We start from the raw sequence: 25,475 nt of genomic DNA on the forward strand, positions 1-25,475 counted from the left end.
TCTTTGGGTGTGCTGCAAATGCAATCCGGAGTTTGGTGGTGGCATGGCATGCGACTGGGTTCCGATGATGAGACGCTGTTATCAGGGAGGGAGGGGTCTGGAACTCGACAGTCTCTACGGAGTACTTTTGCTTCTCCAGGGACCAACCTATCCACCTTTGCTGATACAGATACAAATTATGGTTGCTGTTGCTGATGCTGCCAACTGCTAATACCAGGTAGGTAGTCACGACTACCGTGCATTTATTGCGCTTGCGTGCCACGATGCTACATGCTACGGATGCCTTGACAGCCGCTTCGCTATTCTGTATGGGCGTCTGGGGCCTCAGCCTAGACATGGATCTCATAGGTGTGATGCGGATGCGGGCAAGGGTGCGGGCATATCTCAGATCCAGAAAGCCCCTAAACAGCGTCAAATCGAGAAGGATGTGCGGTGAGCCTGAACTTCTCGAGATGGCTTTCTTCGAACACCCTCCCCTCTCATATCAAAGAGAACCTTGAACATAATAGAGGTTTCCTTCTAACTCTTCAGGAAGATGATATCCACTCGAGAGCACGGTAGCTTGGCTTGCCGCGCCTAGAACTGATCCCCCAGTGCCCAGAGAAGGAGGGGATTGTCGCGTTTGGGTCTTGTTCGCCTCCCCTGGGGCAAGTCTGTGCGGCCAGTCCGGTCGGGGTGGGAGTGGTGCAACACACACAGCACGGAGAAAGTTTATTCTTGTTGGGGGAACCTAAGCCGCCTGGAGAAGAGGCGGACAGCGGACACAGAGAGAGATATGTGTCTAGTTTTGCTCTGAAGAATCTCTCCGCTAGAGGGGAAGCTAGAGTGAGATGCCAAGATAGGTTGGCCGTTGGTGGTTTGGGTTGTGTTTGCAGTGTCAGTGCCAAACGAGGGTCATCTAAAGCGGCCACCACCCTCTGTTCGAGGTCGGTCAGTCACTTAATCAGTCAGCGCGAGTTTCTACTGTCGGTGTGCTTCTAGTCGTCCTGTTGTATCTCCGGATATAACCCTTATTTTCTTCCATCGCAACGCAAAAGCAGCATAACCTTCTTACGCCTTGACTATGCCACGCTTGATATAGCGCCGGCTTCGGAGGCTGGCAAGGCTGGCATGGAGGATTAAAGGCTTGTTCATTGTTTTGTTTGCCTTCTACCGATGAGGAACTACTATCCAGCCCAGAGCTTCTCTGGCACGCCTGGCAGATGGCGCCCGCGACGGTGCGTAGGACAGCTCTGCTAGGGCGGCGGTGGGTGCTGTCGCTGGCTGGTTTCGTCCATCTCTGAGGCTTTTCCTTCACCTTGGCTCTGCTAGCGGAGCTCTCTAGCGCCCTGGACTGGCTGGCATGGTTGGCAAAGGGGCTGGACGGGCTGGTTTCTGGCTGGCAAGACCGGGTAAGCCAGAAATACAATCATACAGAAATAGGGATAGAGGCGTTCGTCTAGAAAGTAACGAGGGAGGCGAGTGGGCGTGCGTGGAGCGTGTGGCAGAGGGGATCTTGCTACTTCAGGGAGTTGCAAGAGTTCGTTTGTTTTGTGCGGCGATGGTGCTAAGATCGTTATCTGGGCAGGCGACGAACGTGGCTAGCGGGGGATGTGGAGTTGTCACAGGCTGGAGGGATGGCAGATGGGAAATGGGGAATGAGATGTCGTCGTGGTGGTGGAGAGCCTCATGATGTGACGAGCATGGTAAGGGGTTTGGCTGAGCCGTTTCTTGCGCCTTGCAGTTTGGCTCATGCCCGGTCCATTTCACGATGTTTGGTTTGGTGTCGTTGCATGGCCAAGGGGGTGGCCGCCAAAGGCCTAGCCGTTGGCCATGGGTTGGAACGACAAGGGGTGTGCTGTTCACGATGTGTGGCTCCGATGGGGACGACCAGTTCGCATGTCCTTGAAGCATGAATTGACGCGTGAAATCTTCCGAAGCACATCACATAGACCAGGGGTCGCGGAGATCCAGGCCAGTTGCGGATGTCAAACATGTCAAAACGGATGAGGCAACCCAACAATAGTCATATTGCGATACCGACGACAACGGCGATGGGAGTCGGGACTCGGAACGAAGCCCGTCAGCGGCAACGGGAACGGGATGAGATGAGTTGAGTGGTTAATCGACCAATCCGTGGCATGCAAGACCACCCCTTCGAGGCTTGAAAGCCGATGGTCGGGATTTTTCAGATACAGGGTTCACAAGACGTAAGAGAGAGCATTTCAGCGAGGCACATATGGTGAGACAATATCGGACAGTTGGGACTGCAGGTTGATGTCGACCCCTGCCAACTACTTGCAGAGATTTTTCGCCTCTACTAGGGGGACCAGGCGCGAGAATGACGAATGAGCCACTGCGCTGCACGATTCTTGGGATATGCGAGCATGAGAACTGTCGGGCCATGAAGGCGCAGTCTTGAGAATTGGCAGCTATAGTTGCAGAGGCATATCAGAACAAGGCGTGAGAAGAGGGGTACACGTCGCTAGGAGGGGGTTTGAGTTATTTGAGCATAGATCGGATTTGATAGACGTTGAATCTTGCTATTTCTGTGTCTTGGTGCGATAAAACTTCAAAGGCGATGGCGACGGGAAATGTAGTTGCCGGCAGCGGAGTCCTCCGCTCCCCGACTACACCGGCAAGACCTACCGCCTCAAGCAAAGAAACTCAAGCCTGCCGAACACGCGTTGGCTGGGAGCTCGCCTCGTTCCTAAGCTTTGCAGCAACTGGAGCTGTCCGTTAGATGCGCCAAATCTGACAACCAAAGCCGGCACTGTCGATCACTGAGCGGGTGGTGCGCTCGAGTTGCCCGTGGATCAGACGGAGAGTCCCTTGGCCAAGAGCTACGGGCCGGTGAGCGTTGGCTGTAGCTCTATGAGAGGAGGTGAAGACTGAAGAGGGGGTGAAGGATTCGATGGACCACGCTCTAGACCGTCGGTCTGCGACTGTCAAGATGCGAGGAGGCTGTTCTCTTCCCCCTTCGAGGCTCACTTGCAGATGTCGACTCACGGTTAACGAGACCCAGCGGATGGGTCGGCTCCAGTGCCTGCGGCCTTGAGCTGCTAATAAGCGCGGAGACGAGGGCGGCCGGGGGTGGATGAGCGGCACAGGCAATATTGACGCTTTTTGTCCAGCTCTTTCGATGCTTCTGATACGCTCAACACGATGTATGGACGAATTCGAAATAGACAGTATATGCAATGCGGATTCAATGTGGATTGCATAGTTCGTTGGAAGTCCGAGAGAAATGACGAACGGACTTGTCGAGCCTCCATGTTGACGTCCTCCTCCCATGTTTCTCCACCCCCTCCCCCGGCGTCCGCCGCATCGCTGAAAACAGCGGACGCGCCGCTGCTGCTTTTGCCTGCCCTCGATGAACGGGAATCGGGATCTACGACAGTTCGAGGATGAGACGCCAGACGGAAAAAAAACCAAACTGCTTATCTGTGGAGATTCATGTCTCTGATGAATCCAGCCCCAACCGCCGTTTTGCGTTTGTTCCCCAGAGATTTAGACTCCCGCTGATCGAGTGAAAATCTTCCCCTCAAGTCCCCTTCCCGTCTCCGCAAAGCAGCGGCCGTCGTGCAGCTCAGCTCAGCTCAGTTCTGGAGAAGGTCCAGGCGGTTGAGGAGTTCGCGCAAGGGAGACAGGACCACCAGCCCACAACCCCCGAACCCGAACCCAACCCCCGCAAGACCCAATTCTTTTGTCACTGCTTGGGTTTCCACTCTGGTGCTGCTCACATCATGTTGAGGCTAAACGATGGGAACGAACGGGCCATCATCACATAATCATTCCTCATCCATCATATCAGACCGATGTGGAGCACAAAAGAGCCGCCGGCGTTCAAACATCACTCCAACGAAGCACGACGCCGCGCACGTCTCCCACACTAGTTTGCCTTTGCCTTGGAACCAAACATGTCAACCTCGCCTCTGTGGATTCTATGCATACGTGTTACGTGTGCTGCGTTGTTGTTGGGAAGAGGACCTAGAGGCGTCCGCTGCCAACGCTGGTGGAGATGAGGAGCGGCACGGACTTAGACTGCTAAAGCAGAAGAAGCTTCAGTGAGCTTCAGTGCGTTTGCATGGATTGACATGACGAAAAGGAGGCCGGTAACTATGATAATCTGCGGCGTTGGCAGGGTCCCTAGATGCTGTAGGGGCTGGGTCTGGCTGGCTGGCTGGTCTGTAAAATCCCCGACCACCTTGTTCTTCACCCCCTTCTTCTACGTGCGTGTGCTTGTGTTGCGTTTCTCTCTGTGTGTGGCTCGCTCGGCCGGGTGGCGGCAAGGTTCGCGCGAGGCTGTGCGCGTCTTCTTCTGCCCTCACCGTCCTTGCGTTATCGGAGAAAACAATGCTTTGTTGACTTTTTTCCGGACTTTTTGCCGTTACCTTAGCTTTTGCTAATTATGTTGTCAAATATCACGCCGAGATTAGACGCCCACCATCAACAGTTAAACTAGGAACCGTGCCACTACATCGCGCGATGGATCCACGGTCTGCATAGATTCCGTAACATCTCGCCCCGTACCGCGATGATGATGGCCCCAACAATATTATGTCCATCTCGGACGATATCCAGGACTTTGAGATGGAGGGTCGGGAAATATCATCCTATCTGAGGGTGCTCCCTATCCAGCCTCGCTCAATCGCTGTTTTAAGTGGCATAATTCCCCTTCTAGACCCCAAGCTGTTTGCTGCAGACATACCGGTGTACTGCGACCTCGCTGCTCGCTCAATGCCAGTGGGTGTGAGATTGATACCCAAGCGATTGACCTCTCATATCTCGCACAAGACAGACAGCCACGCCAGCCCTGCAAGAAGACGTTTCAGGGTTCAATGAGGCGCGTCTGCCTTGCTTATCAACTGCAGCCATAACGTACAGATGGGTTGCGCGAGAGGGTGTGAAGCGCTGCTGATCCCTCTTCCATCTAAACACACCTTTCTTGATTTGCTGCCCGTTTGAAAAGGACCCTGAACTTGGATGATGTGGAGGGCTTGAATGACGCCAGCGATCGTCCCGTTGTCTAGGTCCTTTACACCCTTTGCTTCACCCACTTCAATGCCCAGCACTCCTTCGTATTCTGGGGTGCTTCAATGAAAATGGCCTGTGAAGAGAGGGGAATGACTAGGGATCGTCTCTCGGTGATGCGAGTTTTGTGGAACAATGGCTCGGCCGACGCTTGATGGGCGAGGTGAGGTGTAGGTATTGCGGGTTAGCTGGGGAACAGGCGGTTGGCTTTCGTGAGCTGATGCGTGACGTGACACCGAGATGGGAGAAGCCACGGTGGTGAGTCTTTCCAATTTCACGTGTCATTATCCATCTGTCGATGCGCGAGCGAAGATATTGAGGCAACCTAGTCTCGTTGATGTCAATCGACGATGACGAGCTATGCCCGTGTTCCTTCGGCTCTGACGGTATGAGCTCGTTATCACAAGAACCTGTAAGGTACTGCTCGGGCTTTCCACAACTGTGTACGATCCAATCAGGGACATCGTTGGAGTCTCTCGCTAATTCTCCCTATTTTCTGTATCGATAATTGACAACCAAGGCAGAAGACATCTGCTCCGAACCATCTGACTATGTGAGTTCAAGCTGGACGTTGAGGTGAACCCAAGAGGGACACGTCAGTCGTACTCTGACTAGAGTATGTATGTGTTTGAAACTCCTACGAGGCTTGTCTAACTTCACTCATGTTCAACACCAAGTTCTAATAACTTGAGACCATCTTCTTGCTCCTGGAGTTCAGTTGTGAGACTTGACATAGAACTGCACAAAAAACACCATTCTTGACATGTTAACCAGGACACGTAATATTACAAAACTGTCTTCCTAGAGATGATTCGTCCGCGTCTGTTCTAAGCCATGACCTTACTAAAATCCTTAATCAAACGAGTTTTGACAAGCGTACCCTCCCAAAGCAGATTGTCCCAAGTGGTCTGTCTTGTCTCATCACAAATCCTAGGTGCACAGCCCTCAACTTACAACTTCACACAATCTATTCCTCCTGGCCATACATTAAGTACTTCAGAAACGGCGTTGTTGGTGACTATCTGTATCGAAAGCTCTCCCTCAGTCAACCCAGTAGGCTTTTCTCAGCGTGCTGGGATTTGAAGGTCCAAGGCAGTTGTGTGCATACCCGCTCCTAGGTTCTGGAAACGCAGTGACTTGCGCGTCTCCCGCGGTGACTGTCGCAGTCGTGGCCTTCTTCTGGCTCTTGGTCTTCTTATTCTTCTTGCGCTGAGGCAAGCCGAAGCTCGAAAAATCAATCCCGGACCTTGTGGTCGATGGCGATGGCAAGTTGATGGAGGCATCTTGCCAGTCAAGGGCAGCCTCGGTTTCGTCCAAGACCCCCTTCTCATGAAACAACGAAATTTGACTGTTCCCTGTGACCAGTGCCGAACCCGAATCCAATGACTTCTTGGCCTCTTTTCGTGCTGCTTTTTGTGCCTTTCTTTCTGAGTCGGCCATTTTCTTTGCCCTCTTCGCAGCTTTCAGAATCGCTTTGCGTTCTGACTGAGTCGAACCATCGCAAAAATAAAAATCTGTTAGATCGATTCTGTCGAACTTGACGGCATGCTTGGAGATAAAAATGAGCTGTACGATAATACCTATCGAGACCAAAAGCAACGAAGAAGCCATTTCCACGATCGCCAACTGCAGACACATCAGAAAGGCCGATGAAGCCCCCGTAACGGGGTTTTGATCCTCTGCAGGGACCAGGGGCGTACTGGTCTGATCCATCTCTTTATTTCTTTGAGCTGGAGAAATGTCCGGTTGATTTGTCAAAAGGTGCTCTGAGTCTAGAAAAGGAGACACATTGCTCGCGACATTCTCGTCGGACTGCATGGCTCGACTCGTAATAGCGCTTGCTTGTGTCTGAGATACACTCTGTTGACTTTGCGGATAACGAGATTCAGCTGGATTTGCGACCTCATGGCTTGAAAGCTTGTCGACCAATGGTATCGGGACTGAGGCTTGACCCGTCTGAGTCCCTGCATCTGCTTGAGTTTGAGACACGTTCTTTGGGCTTCGTTGAGACGGGATTGGATCTGGAGGAGTCATCGTAGATTCGCTGACTTGTGGTACACCTAGACTTGTGTCAACTTTTGTTTGAGTCCGTGAAACGTTCCGTTCACTTTGCGAAGCTTGAATAGGATTTGCCGGATATGAAGGGATAGTCCCCTTGCTTGAGCTCGGGGGTTCGACTATTTTTGTTGCGCCAGGAGTAGAGATCTTATCGCACGATGTCGAAGTGAGAAGTGGCACGACTGTAGCCTTGCACACTTCGGGCATCTTGATCGTGATGGCCGATTTGAGTGGCTCGTTAGTAGCTCTCACCCATCTTGTAAAGGCTACGTGGCAGCCTTATGTCAGTCTTCGAAATAAAGATCGGTCATTATTAGGACATCAACTAACTTCTATACTTGGAAATAGTTCTCCAAGCATGAACCGATGCCTTGTGGACATTGAATTTGCCGATCCATTGATTCGTGGAGTCTAACGGCCAAATCTGGTAGCGGAAGTCTTCGGCTCCTTGGACTGTTGGATGAACTAGAAAGATCCGAAATGAGGTCGGAGCGCCGAGACGTCCTTTGAGGACGGGCTCCTCTATGTCTTGCCAGTTGGTAAGGCCATCTGGATGGAATCGTTCCGGTGGTGGTGGAGTCAGGACAGTGGTGAATGAACCCTGGGAAATACGCCATGCGAAAACAAGAGAAGCTCCCTTCACGTACTTAGACCATGCTGAGGGTCTTTTCTCTGATCGTAAGCACATGGGATTGCTATGATCCATTAAAGGTCCCATGGCGGTGGTGAGCGTCTGCATTCCTCGTTGGTCTGCCCATGCTTGGACCTGAGTCCTGTTCACCCCGCTCCACAGCACCTGTTTATTCTCAAGCCATGGGCATATTTTGAATTGCTCGATGATCTGTGCCACTTCCTCAATCGTCAAATATTGGGGATAAACTGTGAGAATGAGGGTTTGACATGATGTAGTCTGCAGACCAGGCTGGCTCTCAGGTTGTTTTGGTTTCCTCAGCTGTTCTGGTTTCTTCTGTTCCGATGTCTTATGTTCCGGTGTCTTAGGTTGTTTCGACTCCTTGAGCCGGTTTGATCTCTTAGGCTGTTCTAATTTCTTAGGTTGCTCTGGGGGTTTGAATTGCCCCGATTTATTGCTTGGTTCCAACTTCTGGGGTTGTGTCGGTGTTTTCGACTGCACCTGTTCCTTGGGTTGTTCCACTTTCTTACTAGTAGGCTGCTCCAGCCTTTTGCACTGTTCGGATTTCTTTTTTGGTGCCATAGTACTCAGCTGCCGATGTTTATGAGAAGGTTACCATGGAGTGGACAACGGATTGAGATTTTCCTAGCATGTGCCTTGGTTTATAACGATTGAGTTATGGGTGAACTATTGCCTCGGAACCATGTGGAAACGAATAATGAAAGTTACGACTTAATGATGTCTCACACTTGAGAAGTCCCAGGGCGGATCGTGGATCTGTTTGGCCATGGAGGTCCAACGTTCAGCTGATGTTTCTAGGGGCTTGAATATAAGCTGCTACCCCGCGTCAACTGTCACTATACGCTCAAAATTATCGAGTTGTACGAACCTGAGGGGGTAAGTTGAGGCGAAAAGTGTTTTCTTGGACTTTGGATTTAGATATCAGCTGATCATGATTGGAGCCTTTCAACCTCGGAAAGTGTTGCAGCCTCTGAAGACACTTTATCCACCGCAAGAACCGCACGTCCAAAGTTTTCACATTATCTTATGACCACCTGCATGATACCAGGTGCCAGGTAGCTCGAAGGGATACATCAGCTGCAACTCCTCTTTGAGAGCAAGGAAGTAAAGCCTGAATTAGGCTATTGAATACGATTAGTCTTTGACTGTACTTCTATTCCAGCTGGAAGCTACTCTACGACGATGACTTTTCTTCATGTCTCCACATTTCATGCATGATGATTAGGTTTCAGCTTCATCTTCAGCCGCAGCTTACTCGAAGCAGAAGTGACCAGGCTCCTGATTATGAATTGGGTTGATGTGGGGGGACAATCGTTTTTTCCGGAATTTGACTTTATTCGGCCTCTGGAGCATTAAGATGGTCAGGATGTTGGTTGAGAATACAGTCTAGTAGAGTACATTCCTATTGTAACGTAACCAGAACATGGATCTCCCATCACTTTGTTCATTGCTTGTTGATGTTAAGTCTGATAAGGAATCAATTCATTTACGACGTTCCATTGAACCGAGAAAAGGCTGAGCATACGTGCGTCGTCCCTCTTCGTTCGGCCTTTGCCACAGTCCCACTTTGCTTCAATGCCGCGTACGGTCTACTAAGTACTTCATGTTGTTTTCATTCTACTTCTTACAGACCCCTTGAATGCCTAACACATCAACTTCCTTGGTCGAGCTCGATTGCTCCCCACGCAAATGTGTGTTGATGATTTGCGACGAACTCGGAAATCTCGGAATCCCTTCCAAGCCTACGTTCCCCAACCACCAGCACCTTCACAGCTGTCCCAGCCTCTGGCCTCTGTGTTAAGTCCATCAAAGGCTCTAAGAGTAGAGTATCATGCTGCGCTAGACTGTCAATTCGATCTACGATGAGGTAGAACACCACCCGTCTAGAATCAGGGAGGAAGAAAAGTAAGTTTTGCGCAATCAAGGCAATAGACGCGCGAAGGAAGCCCATCGCAACATTTGAACAATCCTTCGTAGACACATGTTTCTTTCTAGCCTTACGGGCCTCAATCATCGACCGAAAACTTTGTGCTTTGTCTAACAGGTCTCGCATTTGAGACTCAGAATTCGGGGAACTTGATCCTGCCAGTATTACTGTGCGGCCTTGAGACAACTTTTCCAGGAGTTGATAGCCGAGAGAAGCAAGCACCACAGCAGCAGTCGGAACCGGATGAATATCTCCATAATTCGATTCGTGTATACCCTCTTGTTTGCAAAGGTAGCACGCGGAGATGGCCTTCCTTTCTTTCAAACGACGCACAGCCTCTACAGTGGCCTGAGATACCCATGCAAGATTGGAGTCATGGGGAGCAACTGTTCGCCCTTGAATGAGGAGAAACGTCGATGATTCGACTAAAGCTGCGTCCAACCAATCCTTGAATGAAGTATTGGACGTCAGATCTTCCGCTCGAAAAGGGGGTATTCTTCTTAGGTGCGAGAAGTCAATTTCCAGTGAGGAGGCGAGGTCTCTTAGCTGAGTGGAAGCATTGACGGGAGAGAGACCCAGGAGTGAACGAATTTTCTCAAGCCTGGCATCTAATCTTTCAAGGTTGCTTTCTAAGACAGATCGTCAGCTTCTGGATTTGGAAAAGAGTTCTAGCCAAGCGAGATCCTTCCAACGGAAATAGTACTCACGCTCAAAGCTGACATCAACCTTTTCCTCCACTCTGTTTAACCTAGAATGTGCCTCAACATCACGCTCCTCGTTGAGTTCGTTAATAGCGCTTCGCAGGTCTGATATCTTGGCATCGAGGTCAATCTCTGGCGGGCTGGATACCACGTGCCAAAGCCGTCTCCATGACCCGTAAGAGTAATAAACAGTTGCTTCTCGTAGGCACTCTATGCCGAGTTGATATACAGTTGCAACGCGTTCCCTCAATGTACTGCTATTACTGTAGATGCCAACAATCTTCCGGATTCTTGCGTATTCAGAGGTCAATGTTTTGATCATGCTGTGAATTCTTATTTCTGTTTCGCTTTTGTTCACAGCGACCTACGAGGTTTGAAGTCAGCTAGTGGGTGACTCATAAGTTTCATCATTGTCGCGATTCGGAGTGGAGCTAGGCCTTGGTCTGAAGTTACTCACCACCATGAAAAGCCCCAACACTTGGAGAGCGCCCGTCACAAAGCTCTGGTCGAGGCCACCCATGAGCTGGACCACACCTGAATAAGCTTGACAGTAACCTTGAAACCCTACGAAGAAGTCGCAAAGCGCCCTCCCTGCACGCTTGCTGGTTCGTTGGTCAGTGCTATGAGCTTCTTCCAGTACGGAGGTGGTCGCAATTTTCTTCGCAATGAGTTTGTCGAGCTCGTCGAGATTCTGAGCCGTAAGAGCTGATACTTCGTCTTCTTTCCCTCTGTTATCGAAAGGTTTTCGAGCAGTGCGCAGAGCTTTCTCGCGAGACCGTTCCCAGAGCGCATCGATCGAGGTTGACTGACAACACACGGCCTTTTCCTTGATGAAGCTGACGAGGTCGCGAGACTCGTTAGAGATCCATCGCATAAAAATAGTAGCAGGTACATCCGATGTTCTTACCTTCGAACTTCGCTCCCGACTGTGGCCCAGAATCTGTCAACCTCTTCTGCAGTGTATCTCACATCTTGAGGCATGTCCACCCGTGCCTTGGCGTGTTGCGAGACCAAGGATGAGATCGTGTGGTACGGTGAACACCACCTCAAAGTTCTCTGTAATGCTGCTGGGTACTCTCTTCCTTGGAAAATACCGGGGACAGTAGATTCTTGGTAAATCCTTGGCGGAGAGAGAGGTGGAAGAATGTTAGAGACTAGATGTAGCAAGACAGCGCAGAGGTGAAAGGCTCAAGAGCTATTATCTTTCCAACGAGGTTCGTGCCAACTATCAGTCGACTAGCTTAAGGGACTGTCCGGGGGAATCATGGCTCACACCATATTTAGACGATGCGGGCTGTGCCTTATGTACCGTGACTGACTTAGGTCAATCGTATGCTGTAAAATGCAATAAATATGCAGTCCAGCATCCCGGGGGTATGGCGGCAGCTGAGAATCAAAAGTAAAACGACGTAACCCTCCCTCTTCACGAACAGCATCTGGACATCTAACTGGTCGCCTCGTCGACTGTTAAAGCACGTCTGACATCTCTCCCACCACAAGCGAATCCATCAATCTAATTCTGTACGCCAGTTCAAGCAATCTGACGCAGGCTGCGTGATGACCCCGCACGCTAGTGTTTTTTGGTTCATGAGAAGGAATCTTGGGCCGATTATTATTGCATAGATGCATGGACAGGAAATGCGGTGCCACCAAGGCTAGAGCGAATAGTAGAAGTCCGGCTTAACTTCATTGCTAGGATACAAGACGACTCCGTTGGTGAGCCGGCTATATATCTCCAAGGTAGACCTTTATTACCATTCATGTCTAGCTTTGACTTTTGTTCGACTTCATCTCAGCTCAGACAGCAGGGCTTATAAATGTAGGACCCAAAACTCACGTTGATTATCGGAACATCACACAAGCGGGAAACCTGAGACGATGTCGATTGAGGTACAAAAGTCTCCGAACGACAAGATCGGCGATCTCGAACGCCGGTATGTCGCACTACTCGAGATGAGGATCAAGGACTTAGAGTCCGCGCGTGAAATCAAAAAGGGAAATGCAGAAAATCCCGAGGATAGTCGCACTCCGCTATCGAACAAGAAGACCAATTCTCAACTGGTAAGAGATTCAAACTTCGCAAAACAAAAACCTTATTCTCATTCCTTCGCTTAGAATGTTTCGAGCGAGAACATCAAGGCAGATGGTAGCGGGAACAATATCATCGCACCCCCATCACACGATAATTCCCTTATTCGGTGCCGCTTCCTACAACGTTTTCTAGAACCCATAGATGGGCCAGCCGAGCGGGTCTTGGAGCATTCTGAACTGGTCAATCTTGGACTCGGGGCCATCTGGACTGGAAGTAAAGATGACGATTCACCCCCTCAATTGACCTATGCCAGGGTCATAGGGGTTGACAACAAATACCTGGAGACTGAGATCGAAGCCAACGGACCCGAGTTAAAAGCCTTGCTGGGCGTGGCTCTTGAGGCATATCCAAATTTGCATCTTCCGTCTCCAGATTCCCTTTCTTCCTGGGACGGCACTAAGGATCCAATCATCTTCATCAGCCCCTGTGAACAGCTTGTGCATAATTGGGAGAGTCTCAATCAACTGACCCTTGTGGAATCTGCGTTGACTGCGGAAATGAAGATCCGCATTGAGAAATTGGGCCCCCGTACAGACACCAATGTGGCCGGACCTGAAGATCAGAAGGCACGAGCCCTCGAATATCTCGGGAAAAGAAACAACCTCGAGATCGCGTGCAAACAACTGGCAGAGCTACTCAAGATTGTCAAGTCCCTTCCTGAGTTAAGTAAATACTTCCAATCAGTCGAATTGCAACACAACTCTGGCTCCGTCCAGTTTGAGCACTTGTGGACCATATTCCCTCCTGGGGAAATCGTTTACTCGGAGCTGTTCATGAATGAGCCTCAGTTCTTCATTGTCAAAGACTGTGACGCGGAGAAGGATTCCGAAGAGTCACTTGGAGGAGGAGGAGGCCCCAACGAAGTGTCGTGGTCGATGGTTGCTTGGGCCTATGACTGGGACGGGATTTACTTCAAGCGAGTTCCCGTGAAATTCAAGTTTGAGCAATATGCGGGGAGTAAGGTCATCAGCACACTCCATTGCCACCCTCTCAAATTCCACAAATCAGAGAACAGTTCCCTGTCGGATGAGATGTTTCGAGATAGCCTGGAAAATTCCTTGTTTGAACGCGGAGAAAGGTTCACGGAATTGTGTCTCAAGTCCAAGGGATCGCAGATGTTTGACTATGACGGGTTCGCCCTATCTCACGGCAGCGGTTTTCAGAATCAGATCGAAGAAGATTATGATGCAATGATGAGGCGATTTTCCAGCAGAGGCGGCCAGAGGAATAGAGAGCGAAGACCTACGAATCCACGTCGCATCCAAGGCCGAGTCATGGTTGACTTCGAAGCTTACCTACATTACTCCCCCTTTCCAAGCAATCCAGGACCCATGGGATCAGCAACCTTTTCTCGCAGAGACACTGAATGCCGATGCTCAATCTGCGTTGCAAACGCCGCCTTGAGAGACAGCCAGAAGATGAACTGGGACGGCTTGAAGACGCGAGATCACTTTGAAGATCTCCAATTCAAACTTTGTCCGCCACGAGTACTGGGCTATCACCTTGACTCAAGAACGTGGTTGGAGTTGAATATGGGGAGCTACTTTGCAAGCCAAATTGATGGTGCGCAAGCATGGGAGAGCTGTCTCAAGGACATCAAGGAGCTGCGTAGCTCTGACGCATTCAATAAGCTACAGCTTCTTCCAACGCAGAAGTCACTGATCAAAGACCTGGTACGATATCACTCAAGTGGTACGAGTTCGAAGCCTATGATGACAGACATCATTAAAGGTAAAGGCAGAGGGCTCGTGATACTACTTCATGGCCCGCCAGGTATTGGGAAGACTCTGACTGCAGGTAAGCTCCCGAAGACGGCAGAATCGAAATTTAAGAACTACACCTCTAATTAAATCATTCAGAAAGCGTGGCCCAACTCGCCGGGAAGCCTCTCTTTTCTGTTGGTGTGTCCGACATTGGACTCAAACCCGCGGAAGTAGAGCAAAATCTAGAGGCACTCTTTGAGCTTGCGGCGAATTGGCGGGCAGTACTGCTATTTGACGAAGCTGACGTCTTCCTTGAATCGCGAAGCAGTCACACATCGGATCTGAATCGTAATGCATTAGTCTCAGTTCTGTTAAGGGTACTTGAGTATTATGACGGCATATTAATACTCACGACAAATCGGATTACCCAATTCGACATCGCTGTGCAAAGCCGCGTGAATCTTGGCATCAAGTACGACGATCTGCAACGCGAACAAAAGTTGGAAATTTTCAAGAATTTCATCGAACAGCTCAAGCCTGACCAGGTGGAACAAAAAGACAAGATTCTCAAGTGGTTCAGGGACGAGGAAGAGGCGAGAGACTGGACGGATGGGCTCAACGGACGACAGATCAGAAATATTTTATTTTCTGCTGGCAGCTTGGCGCAAGAGGATGGAGGAAAACTGAAACTGGAGCACATATCGAGGATGGCGAAGAGCACTTGGAGGTTCCACGACAGCATCAAAACAGTGGTGGATGACGCACGCCGACGAGCTGAGGTTGGGAGAAAATGACAGATGGCTGTCATCAGTGTTCCCTTCTTTTTCTTGACTTTCGTTTCCTTATCTCCCCGCCAAACTTGACACAGATGCACCACCCAAGTTTCTATGAAGATGTTACAGCTATGAACACCGTGTCTATCGTTGAGGCATTGAGAACGCACTTAATCTATATACGTTACAAAAATTCACCCTTAAGTAATTTTCTCTGTCCATACTAGATTGAATGCTCTTAAACATTCTATATCCAGCCAAAATAACCGTCTCCGAACAGCCTCATGAAGTTCGTTTCACTCTAATGATCATCGGATGTGTGGAATCTTGCTTGAGCCAGTCATCGCCGTTCAAAATTGCGCGGATAGATTGCTCTTCCTTGTTGCGATCTATGACCGCGATGCCAAGATAGTGTAAGTATACACTGTAAATGTGTATTATTCCTGTCCAAGACTCGCACCGATACCGAAAACCGCTTTGTGCCTGAGTAATCAGAGATGAGGTAGAATTTCTCAGAAAGGAGGGAAAAGGGGGTTCCGGCGAGATGCATCTATTATCTAGGTAATTGAGTCTTAGGCATTAGCCTGGTCACTGCTATAAAATCTATCCTTAGTTTAAGTCGAGAGAAACATTTGAAACATCAATCATGTTCACTGCTACTTCAGATCTTAGGAGTGTTGTTCAATTAATAGCAAGTTAAATCAAATCGCTGTGGTGGAAATCTGAAACCCAACTATGAAAACGCTCGGTGCCTCGTTTTTTTGGTGGATTCAGGACTGGAGGAATAAGCTTTGCCGCATTTAATTAATCATAGTTGAAGTGAAAGAGCTTAAACAAAAACCCATTGACTATTCCGTTGTTTCTATCATTCGAAAGACACTCAGATGTGCTCTATACGCTTAACGCAGCGATTCCCCTCTTGCCCACTGCTCATCAGTATGCCCACGCACTGCCTTCAGGTACTTGTTGAAAGCAGCAGAAGTTTTGATAACTTGGCTCAGATGCTCCCAATCCAATCGCTCTTTGCGGTGTTTCGCAAGTTGTCGCGCAGTGAGCAGCGCATTCCGGATTTGTCTGCCGTTCATCTCTTCCGATGCCAACTGATCAAGTCTTCTCTCTAGTTCCGGCATGTTGGCATCTTCCTCGGTTGACTCCTCAATCATGTCGAAAAAATTCTGCCATATTGCTTTACGTGACATCTTGGTCAAATTATCGTAGTGAATCGCCACCTGGATACGAGATTTGAATGCCTCGTCGAAGGTTCCAACGCGATTGGACGTCAAGATGAGAATTCCTTCGTAATACTCAAGGAGTCGTAGGAAGACTAAGAAGAGTAAGTCATATGTTCGAGTACGGAACTTAGGAAGCTGTACATACCGGATACCAGACTATTTCTCTGCAAATCTGCCATAGTTCTCTCTTCCAGAAAGACGTCTGCTTCATCCAGTAAGAGAACTATCCAGACATTAGTTTGCGTCACCTGGCAAGGCTATACAGCTTGATTCGGATAGATAGGAACGAACCGCAATCCCAAGTTTTCCCCAAGTACATCACTGTCTCAAGGTACTTTTCCACATCACGCGCATCAGTGCCAATGTCTCCACAGGTGACTCGGTACAGCGGCTTTTCTGCGATTTCGGCGACACTGTAAAGATTCTCAGCCCATCACTCTTGATATTCGCCCGACATAAGATCTTAGCTCACCTTTCTGCCGTCAATGTCTTTCCAGTCCCCGGACTTCCATGGAGGAGTATTATCAGGCCGTTGCCCTTCCCAGTGATGATGTCGTCCATCTTCTTTGCCGATGTCTGCACATCGACGAGTGCACGGATCATTTCCTTGGTCTTGGCATCCAAGACAAGACGGTCAAATGCCTTGAAGTTCCAGTCCACTTCATGAATATTCTTGACATACAAATTGGCTGCAATAAGAGTGCGTCAGTGTCATTTCAATGGGACCCATATTCATTGTGTGTTTCTTACCCCATTTCTTTTCTTTGAGATTGAAGCCATAGACAGTGGCTGGCAGTAGCATCTCAGCTTTGTGCGGCAAGTCTTCTCGACGGTTGACCCTCATAGGCCATGGGTCAGTTTTAGACGGTGGTTCAGAAGCCGCGTTCGTAGAGTGGCCATGCATGATTTGGTACGTTGCCGTATCTATCATGAACCTTGCAGACACCTTACGGTACTTAGGTTAGCCTCTTCTTCAAGTGATCAATCTCGATGGTATTCTTCCTTACGTATTGATGTTTTGACCCCCTTTCCCACCCTGTATAGCAGGTGTACACTTGATCTCTCATGCTCCAAAACTTATTCCCCCTCTGAGTCAATGCTTTGATGTCTTCTTCTCTAGCATACTCAACCGGGTGAATGTCAAGGTCACATATCTTCGTCCTCTCCTCAGGTACAAATGCAATCGCCTCAAATTGCATTGCTCGATGCAACTCGTGGCCATTGTAGTGCCAGTTCCAGCCTTGAAGTGTAATATCTTCTTGTCTAGCCAGGCTGTACTTTTCCAACACAAAAGCGACTTGTGGCTCTCCTTTCCGTCTTTTTAGAACCATTTGACTCGGCTTGAACAACTTGTGGATATGGTAATCGTTGACGTGTCCCTGGAGAAACATTTCCTCGGCCTCCGTATATTCAGCCTCGTAATGTTGCTTGAGAAATCCCATCAAAGGCAAAATAACCTCTTGAAATGACCCGGTTTCTGCTAGTGCCTCTAGCTTTCTTCGGTGATGGAACAGAAATAGGTACGGGGCCTCCATTTCTGGCACAGGCCCAAGCTCACTGTCACGGTAGATTTGAAACTCTGCAACCTGCCTCAAAGCCTTGAGGAGCTCGGGTGACACAACTCTGAGTTTCTCTTGCCTGCCTGAGGGGGTAACGTGATTTCGGTCTCTAAATCTTTGAATTTCGGCCCTCTGATCTTGAGCGCAGCGATGCTCTTTGATGACAATGAAGCAAAGCGATGGCCGTTTAATTAGCCATGTGTGGAGATTGAGGATCTCCTTTTCGGCGTGAAGCCATTTCATGTTGCGAGATGCCCTGCTCTTTCGATTCACTGGTTCATTTTCACCCAGTGTCCCGTCGTGATTATGAAGAATTGCTGAACACAAAATTCGATGAACAACTTGATAACCGAAAGGTTTGCTGATAACCAACTCTTCATCTTGCAAGTCACTACCAGAGTCACTCCCGGAGCTATCAGCATCGCGACAGTCTGCTTGACTCTGCAGAATCTGGATCGTGTCAAGAAGATATGACACGAAGTTAGATATCTCTCTGCTTTGATCCAGGACGTCAATGCCGAGATGCTTCTCTGTCATCGAGGCGAGAGTCTCGGCAAGGCTGACACCCTGGTTGGGGCTTCTCTCTTCTTCGGGGGCTAGTTGGTCAAACACGTTTCCCTTCTCATCGCCACGGAAACGGTTATTGCTGCTTAGTTGCTCGACTTGTCCCACATTCTCCTCTTTCGGAAGTTCATCCGAAGACATCTCCCTTTCAGATCTTAGCATTTTCCGCCATTTTGTGTCCTTCGATGCCTTGGATGGAGGGGATCTGGAACGTGGTGATCTGGAAGATGAACGCGATCTGGGTGATATTATAATAGGAGCCCGGGAAGGAGGGAACTCTGGCGGAATACCGACCATGTTCTGTGGCATCCTACCACGCTCAGGCTGCTCAAGTGGTGAGTGGCTATGTAACCTTCTAGAACTGTTGAGTTGAAGACCTTGAGATAGAGTTTCAGCAAGCACCCAGAGTTTTGGAGGCAATATTAGAGGAACTTACTTCCAGATGTTAATTGATCCTTAAGGTTTGATAGTATCCTTTGTTTTTGCCGGGCTTGACTCAGAGTCTCGTCCCGTGAAATGGTTGAGCTGATGAATAGTCTAGCAGCATCCTGCGAAACTTCCTGCTTTTCCTCGCGTGTATCCGTGCCAGGACCCGAATGCGAGTGATTTCCAACTGAGGTCGAGTACCCCCTAGCTGATGGGCTTGCCGGCCGGTCTTGGCCAGGCTCTCCAATTGTTGGAAAGCGGGATGTATCTGATGGAAACGACATGGCTTATGTATGATGCCTGAGCATGATACTATACAAACTGAACAGAGAACCCCAGAGGGTATTGGTAAGTCTTATTGTGATAGAGTGGAACTCGAGACCGGCTGATATTCCTGGGGGAGGAACTGGAATGGCGGGTTGAGCGCCCACATCCCCATGATCAATCAGGCTGGCAGGCAACCTTCCCCTCACCCTGACACACGTGACTTTGTCAGACGATGACTGCCTCACCGCACGCCAAGTTTGTCCACTGAGACAAGAGTGAGATTAAATCATACAGCTCATTGCGTTAGTCCAATGAAGTCGCGTTGGGGCGATCTGCCGGGTGCCAAACGAGTGGACATTACCCACAACCAAGCAAAGTGTCACAAAATCTGCCATCTGCGCTGATCTGACAGCTTACACGTGCTAATCTTGCTAGACACAATGCAGTCCCATGCAAAATCGGGTCGAATAGCTATTGCAGATCATAGTTCTTAATTTTCCTCCCCTACAGCAATTGAAGATCTGAACTTATCCCTAAAGATTTGGTGTTTTCTTTTGAACGCGGCTCTAAACCTGGGTTGTTTCATCAGCCTCTCAGTTTTTCGCCCCCTATCAGTGAACAGATGCCTGTCGTCAGAAAAGGTTTCGGCATCTATGAATGTATCCGCACCAAACTTCCACGAGACAATGATGACTTTGACAGTTCCACCTCCTGATTGACAAACCCGTGTGATCCGTTCCATGAAGTCACTAATCCTGAAAAGTTGATCCTCAGCTTCTGTTTGTTCCAAAGCAGCTTCAATGGCGTTCATGTCCAAAACAATGAAAAGCCGCTTCAACGTTGAAACGCAGCGCTGAAGTATATCAAACCACTGCAATATGGTGACGGCAGACTTGAAGTGTTTGGGCGTGAGAGGGTTAGTGCCTTCGACTACCACAGCATCGTTCAATACCAGAGCCTGTGATATGAGTGACCTTATGATGCCCGTGATCGAGGGTACTAGGCTATTATCATCGACCTCAGTGACAATGGAAGACAACGCCCAGATAACAGGGTACCCATGCTCAAGAACTATGTCAAGGAAATCAGCTGCAAAATCAAGCGAGCTAGTCTTCACTCCCTGTCCTTCCGCAAGTAGGAGAGAAGATGAAGGGTCAGACGCCCAGGCTCTTAGTTTATACAACTCTGGTAGAGGGAGTTGTGTGGGTGCTTTCTGCCTTCGTCGATTTCGCATCGACCGGCACCAGGCTAGGCTATCGTCTGCTACTGCCGTATCCTCCAGTAGCGCGACTGTCCTTATATCCTCAAGTTGGCTGACCCTGAACATTTGTATATGCTCTTCTTTCAACGCAAGGAGAGACTGTGTCTGGAGAGATTGCTGTTGCTGCATGACTTTGAGTCCGTTAGTCTTGAGTCAGAAAGACTCACCATACCGTGCCCTGAACTTACAAGAAACCATCTCTGTCAGTTGGAGTATAGTCTTGTTTTGCATGCGGATATTGACATGCAAATCCCTGATCTCAGCTTTAACCGCTGCGCTGGCCAGCTCATCTACATGCTTCGACTGTTCGGCAATCTCTTCGACAATGGGTTTAAACCCCAGGCTGAATGGCTTGATAATAGCCGTGAACGAGTGAGAAAGTTTGCCTTTCTTGTACCATTTGATTGCCATTATGGCAAACTCTATTATCTTTGCGTATAGCTGTGAGACAGCGTCCTGTATGCGTGGCGTGGGGTAAAGCACAGAGTGTAGCTCGGCTCTAGGAAGCACGAGTGCGATTCTAGATACTGCCTTTGATATTTCAACAAGCAGTTCTTCATGGTTGAGAACAGACTATGTGAATTAGTTAAAATGAGGTTGAGAAATGGAAAGCATGTCCCAATACCCACAACGAAGAGGAACTTCAAGGCGCCCCAGCCTAAAGATACATATTCAGGATGATGTTGAGAGAAAGTATCAAAAATTGCTGAAATAGAACACGAATTATTAGTATATATGCCTACATTTTTCAAGTGACGTTCCGTTAACTCACCTCCGTAGAACATTATCCTGGATGAGCAGGTTCTTAAAGCAGACTGAATCTTGGATCCTTTTGACTTTGTCTGATACTCCTGTCGCGCTGTTTCGACCGCAGACTGCACGTCATTCATTGAGTGCTGGCTTTGGAGCCGCAGCTGTTGGTACTCCTCATCTGTAAGCTCTTTTCTCAGGATTGCGATGGCACTATCGTACGCATTCTTCGCCGGATCGGACCATCTGGCAGTTTGACGGTCAGCCGGAAGATCCGTAGACTGTCTACTACCCGAAGAAGAGGACAAGACCTTTGATGGGGGTTGCTGATGTACCATTGAGAGATCAACCTCCCTTCGTTACTATCATTAACCACACCGGGAATTTGAGAGACTGCTAGGTTATCCAAGTTCCCATAGGGTGCTAGGCTTGAGGGTATGGTGGCGGCAGAGGCCCGAAGCACCGCCTCCAGGCCCCGCTGCTGTGAAGGTCCTTGCATGAAGCTCATCACATATTCTCAGACGCCGAGGAAAGACTAGACCAAAGGCACTGCCAAGGCTGGCCCCAAAAGCGATGAAGATGGTAATAGATAGTCGTCAAGGTAGGAATAGGAATACTGCTGGAGGACGTGGTAGTGGAAATGGTGCTGCCTGATCCATACCCCCTCTGAATAGATATTTCTGGGTGTAGTGCTTACGGCTCGACATTAGCCCGAGCAAGGTACAGATTCGATAGGCTGCAGATGCCTTTGACCACCCTATCCAACTGAGAAGCTGCGCAATTGTTCGGGCTGCAGTCTGATTGGTGGAGGCTGACTTCTGTTCTTAGCAAAATATGCCTTGCGCCTAATACGTCTCTGATTCTATTGGCGCAGAGTCAAGGTGGTGGCGGTGTTGCAATATCCAAAGGGAGTCTCCAACAAAGTCGAGTGAGATTAACATCAAGGAGAACAAATCGACAGCGTCGGAACATAGTCAGACAGCAGTTACGGCTTAAAGCTGGATCAAGATTACACACACGGGAAACAACTCCCATTCCTCAACACCAAAGTCATACTTCTACATATACCAACAATTAATACATCCCGAGCCATGCAGCCGCCCGTTGACGCCTCGTCTTTCTTTCGTTGTGGGGTTAAAAAAACATCATCTTAAGCCTCGTTGTAATCTTTCTTCCATAGAAGTCGTCGCTTGGAAAAAAACAAAGCGCGCAAAAGGAGGGGTGGGGAGTGACAGCTTCCCAGCTTCCTCCCATACCAGTCGTGAAACTGATCCGGCACACCTCCCTCCAATCATGACAAAAGTAAGTCTATTATACCTCCTCTGCAGCAACGGACTCGTAGCCGCCTGCTCTCCTCCGGCCTCTGCTCATGTTCATCAGGGTCGGGCTCTCGTACATGGCGGTGTAGTTGACAGGCTCGCCACCCAGCATGGCAGAACCGTTCTCGCGCTGGCCAAACGTGGGCGCGGGATCGCACCAGAAGTCACGGCAGTTGGCCATGCAGCCGTTGGAGTAGGGGTTCTTCTTCCTGCGCTTGTTCTGGGTCGCGGCGCCGCGGCCGCGAATGGTCTCGATGAAGGGGTCCACACCAAGGAGACGAGACCATTGTTGAAGACGGCCGCCCTTGTGCTTGTGGCCATGTGCGTGAGCGCCGGTGGCTTCCGGAGGAGTTAGCGACGGGTGATTCGGGTCGAGAGGGGTGCCTGTTGAGGTGAAAGCAGTGGTGAGGGAGCCATCTTGGATGCCGAACATGTTTTCGTAGGTGGTCATTGCTCGAGAGACTTGGACAAATTGCACAAATAACAACATGCCAACCCAGGTGAGCTGAAGAGTTGTCCACACGGTGAGGATTGCCGTGTAGCCATCAGCGTTGACAACCTTGCAGAGGCTGGGGCTAAGGAAGTTGCAGGTTTCTGAGACCTTGTCGGAGACATCTGTGAAGTCTGCGCCATTGTGTTAGAGCGGAAGTAGAGCTCGGACAACGAATACTCACAGTAGTAGACGAGGAAGTCATAAGAGATGATGCCCAATGTCAAGTTGATCAGGTACATGAAGAAGTGGCGATGGTTGTTGATACCAACGCAATTATAAACCCAAGGGCAGTGACTAATCGGGTTAGCGAGATTCTTTAGAAATGAAAAGGTCTACTCACTGGTCGTGCTTCGCGACGCACTTCTGGCACCGCTTGCAGTGCTTACTGCGAAGAGGTGTCCGGATCATGCACGTGACACAAAAGTTTGTCTCATCAAACTTCCACTCCTTGAGCAGCTCATCAATGACGGCCTTTTGCTCAGCGATGCCGTTCATCTTGGGCACGAATCCGGGGTCGTATCGCATCGCAGCGCTATAGAAGTAGGCACATAGACCGATGAATACGCCAAAGATGAGGTTAAGCCACCAATGAGAGTGAGTGCCATCTATGTCAAAATCAGCAGCTTATTTAGCATCGTGGTTCCGATGAACCTTACCAGCTGAGCCTGTGGTCGCGGGGAGGATGGTAGTCAACCACCTCAGACCAACTAAGAACAAGGATGCAGAGAAAATACCAGCCAGCCAGGGCTAATAACGTCAGTCTAGGTCATCGCAAAGCCATCAAAAGAACTTACAGTCTTGTGGAAGTGTCTCATGTCGGGGGGCGCGAACTCGATGACCTGTTGAGCGCACCATTGAAGCGCATAACCAACGACTAGAGAGAAGAAGACACCCGCAAACACGTTCATGCTTCCTAGTATTGTAATCATGGACCAAACCAAAAGGAAGGGCCACAAGAACAGAAACTTAGTCACGAAGCCCCTCTTATCCTGGCGGAGGAAGCGCGAACCAGGGAAGTTGGGCTCGATCGGCTGTCCATCTTCGTCATACCCGCACTCCTTAAGAGCACGATGCCATGCGCCGGTCGTGTTAAGTTCCTTAGCAGTGACAGCGGGTGTCTTGCCAGTCTGCGTCTTCGCGAATCGGTCCGCTCCGTACTCGAGAAGCCTCTGTATACAGGCGGGGGAGCCCTTGACCAACGCCCAGTGCAGGGCGGTGAAGCCCTGCTCGTCCGTGGTATGGATGCTAGCGCCCCAGCGGAGGAAGAGGTCCACACATTGAGGGAAGCCCTTGTAGGCGGACCACATGAGCGCCGTGTGACCGTAACTATCGAGCACGTCTACGGGGATGCCTTGGTGTAGCAGCAGGACGAGGAGGAGGGTGTTGCCGTTGAAGGTCGAGATGTGGAGGGTGTTGTAGCCCTGGGCGTCGGTAATGAGAGGGTCGGCTCCGTGCTGGAGGAGGAAGTTGACGGTGTAGTAGTGACATCTCTGGGCGGCCCATTGGAGAGGTGTCGCGATGGACTCGCCTCCCTTCTTGTTGATCTCTGCGCCATTGTCGATGAGGAACTTGCACATGGCATACTGGTTGTTTATAGCTGCCCACTGGGATGTATTAGCACAATGAGATCGGCCACATTTGTGAGAAAGCTCGGAAGGCATTGAAAGAGGTAGGATGCAACGTACATGCAAGGGTGTGATGCCTTCATCGTCAGTGAAGGTCGCATCGTACTCGCCCGACTCGAAGAGCTTCTCCATGGCCGGAACATCTCCTACTCGCGCAATCTGCATAATGTCATTCTCTGCGCTTGGCGCATCGCCGCCGATGCTTCCCATCTCCAGCTCATTATTCAATGTGGGCGCGGCGGCGCTCGTCTTGTTCGCAGGTTGATTCGGGGCCACTGACGCGGCGGCCGCGGCAGCGGCCGGCGTGGTAGATTTGTCCATCGAAGTCGGCGGGTCGGCGGTCGCGGGCCAAGCCTCTATTTTGATGTCTCGGATGGGGGAGGAGGACGGTCGTCTATCGATTGGGAAGAGCTGTGACAGTGGGAAAGGGTAGAGTATTGTTTTGCTCGGGGAGTTTAAACTTCGGCTCGAACCTAGCGTCGCATTGCTTGAGGTAAGGGGATGGATGCGGTCCAGGCGAAAGAATTGAGACGGGGGGCTTGCACGCGCGCAACGGTGGACAGGGGTGTCACAAACAAACGAGAGATTGATGATAAACACCAGAGTGGAAACAAAAAGAGAGAAAAAAAGGTGCCACAGTTGGAAGGAGGACGGAAAAGACGCCGGAAGCCAAGAGTGACGAGATTGCGTGTCGTCAGCTTTGGGTCCTTTGGCAGAGCTCGGCAGCGTTGACACTCAGCGCTGAAGACTAGGGAATTCGAGGTGAGCACCGAGTGCAGTGTGTGGAAGGGGATCGCCGGGAGACCCTCCCCCCTAAATCGGACTAGCGAGGCTGAGCTGACAAAGGCGGGTCGAACAGCACTGCAGTCGTCTGCCGTGATAGCCGTGATTGGCTGGGAAAGACTCAGGGCCCCAAAGCTTGGCATTAACTGCCAGTGACACCCAGTGACACCCATGCTTAGCCTCACCTTAGGGCGGATTCCTCGGCCTTCTCAGCCTCGTCCGTAGAGGTGGGTCTTTTGTGGCTGAATCTCCGAGGTGCACGTACCACCTGCCACTC

At 50.0% G+C, this 25,475-nt stretch overlaps 7 protein-coding genes across 7 annotated transcripts; 1 reads left to right on the top strand and 6 right to left on the bottom strand.

Moving 5' to 3' along the window:
• Positions 1–6,054: 6,054 nt before the first annotated feature.
• Positions 6,055–7,278, bottom strand: BDP55DRAFT_758957 (uncharacterized protein; the record flags this gene model as incomplete). Its single annotated transcript, XM_060580816.1, has 1 exon — positions 6,055–7,278. The coding sequence occupies one exon, from the start codon at positions 7,276–7,278 to the stop codon at positions 6,055–6,057; it is 1,224 nt and encodes a 407-aa protein (XP_060423074.1).
• Positions 7,279–7,456: 178 nt separating this feature from the next.
• On the bottom strand, positions 7,457–7,951 carry BDP55DRAFT_532275 (uncharacterized protein; the record flags this gene model as incomplete). The annotated part of the gene is made up of 1 exon (XM_060567855.1): positions 7,457–7,951. A coding segment is annotated over one exon (495 nt), but the record flags the coding sequence as incomplete, so codon positions are not given.
• A 1,260-nt stretch (positions 7,952–9,211) lies between these two features.
• BDP55DRAFT_399474 (uncharacterized protein) lies at positions 9,212–11,602 on the bottom strand. The gene is made up of 4 exons (XM_060567280.1): positions 11,259–11,602; positions 10,809–11,187; positions 10,358–10,715; positions 9,212–10,279 (listed from the first exon to the last, which is right to left on the bottom strand). The coding sequence occupies exons 1-4, from the start codon at positions 11,330–11,332 to the stop codon at positions 9,375–9,377; spliced, it is 1,716 nt and encodes a 571-aa protein (XP_060423076.1). The 5' UTR covers positions 11,333–11,602; the 3' UTR covers positions 9,212–9,374.
• A 1,338-nt stretch (positions 11,603–12,940) lies between these two features.
• Positions 12,941–14,940, top strand: BDP55DRAFT_565381 (P-loop containing nucleoside triphosphate hydrolase protein; the record flags this gene model as incomplete). The annotated part of the gene is made up of 2 exons (XM_060570415.1): positions 12,941–14,240; positions 14,303–14,940. 2 exons carry the CDS (start codon positions 12,941–12,943, stop codon positions 14,938–14,940), a joined length of 1,938 nt encoding a protein of 645 aa, XP_060423077.1.
• Positions 14,941–15,633: 693 nt separating this feature from the next.
• On the bottom strand, positions 15,634–19,112 carry BDP55DRAFT_683006 (uncharacterized protein). Its single transcript, XM_060576302.1, has 7 exons — positions 18,711–19,112; positions 17,159–18,651; positions 16,902–17,097; positions 16,624–16,840; positions 16,443–16,564; positions 16,297–16,374; positions 15,634–16,243 (listed from the first exon to the last, which is right to left on the bottom strand). The coding sequence occupies exons 1-7, from the start codon at positions 18,982–18,984 to the stop codon at positions 15,819–15,821; spliced, it is 2,805 nt and encodes a 934-aa protein (XP_060423078.1). The 5' UTR covers positions 18,985–19,112; the 3' UTR covers positions 15,634–15,818.
• Positions 19,113–19,387: 275 nt separating this feature from the next.
• On the bottom strand, positions 19,388–21,757 carry BDP55DRAFT_683009 (uncharacterized protein). Its single transcript, XM_060576303.1, has 4 exons — positions 21,001–21,757; positions 20,858–20,934; positions 20,417–20,801; positions 19,388–20,359 (listed from the first exon to the last, which is right to left on the bottom strand). The coding sequence occupies exons 1-4, from the start codon at positions 21,314–21,316 to the stop codon at positions 19,458–19,460; spliced, it is 1,680 nt and encodes a 559-aa protein (XP_060423079.1). The 5' UTR covers positions 21,317–21,757; the 3' UTR covers positions 19,388–19,457.
• A 42-nt stretch (positions 21,758–21,799) lies between these two features.
• On the bottom strand, positions 21,800–25,179 carry BDP55DRAFT_683013 (uncharacterized protein). Its single transcript, XM_060576304.1, has 6 exons — positions 24,476–25,179; positions 23,585–24,394; positions 23,447–23,537; positions 23,131–23,395; positions 22,972–23,084; positions 21,800–22,921 (listed from the first exon to the last, which is right to left on the bottom strand). The coding sequence occupies exons 1-6, from the start codon at positions 24,734–24,736 to the stop codon at positions 22,290–22,292; spliced, it is 2,172 nt and encodes a 723-aa protein (XP_060423080.1). The 5' UTR covers positions 24,737–25,179; the 3' UTR covers positions 21,800–22,289.
• Between the last annotated feature and the right edge of the window lie 296 nt (positions 25,180–25,475).

This window comes from Colletotrichum godetiae, assembly GCF_030913485.1.
Source record: "Colletotrichum godetiae strain CBS 193.32 chromosome Unknown BDP55scaffold_75, whole genome shotgun sequence".
NCBI lineage: Eukaryota > Fungi > Ascomycota > Sordariomycetes > Glomerellales > Glomerellaceae > Colletotrichum > Colletotrichum godetiae.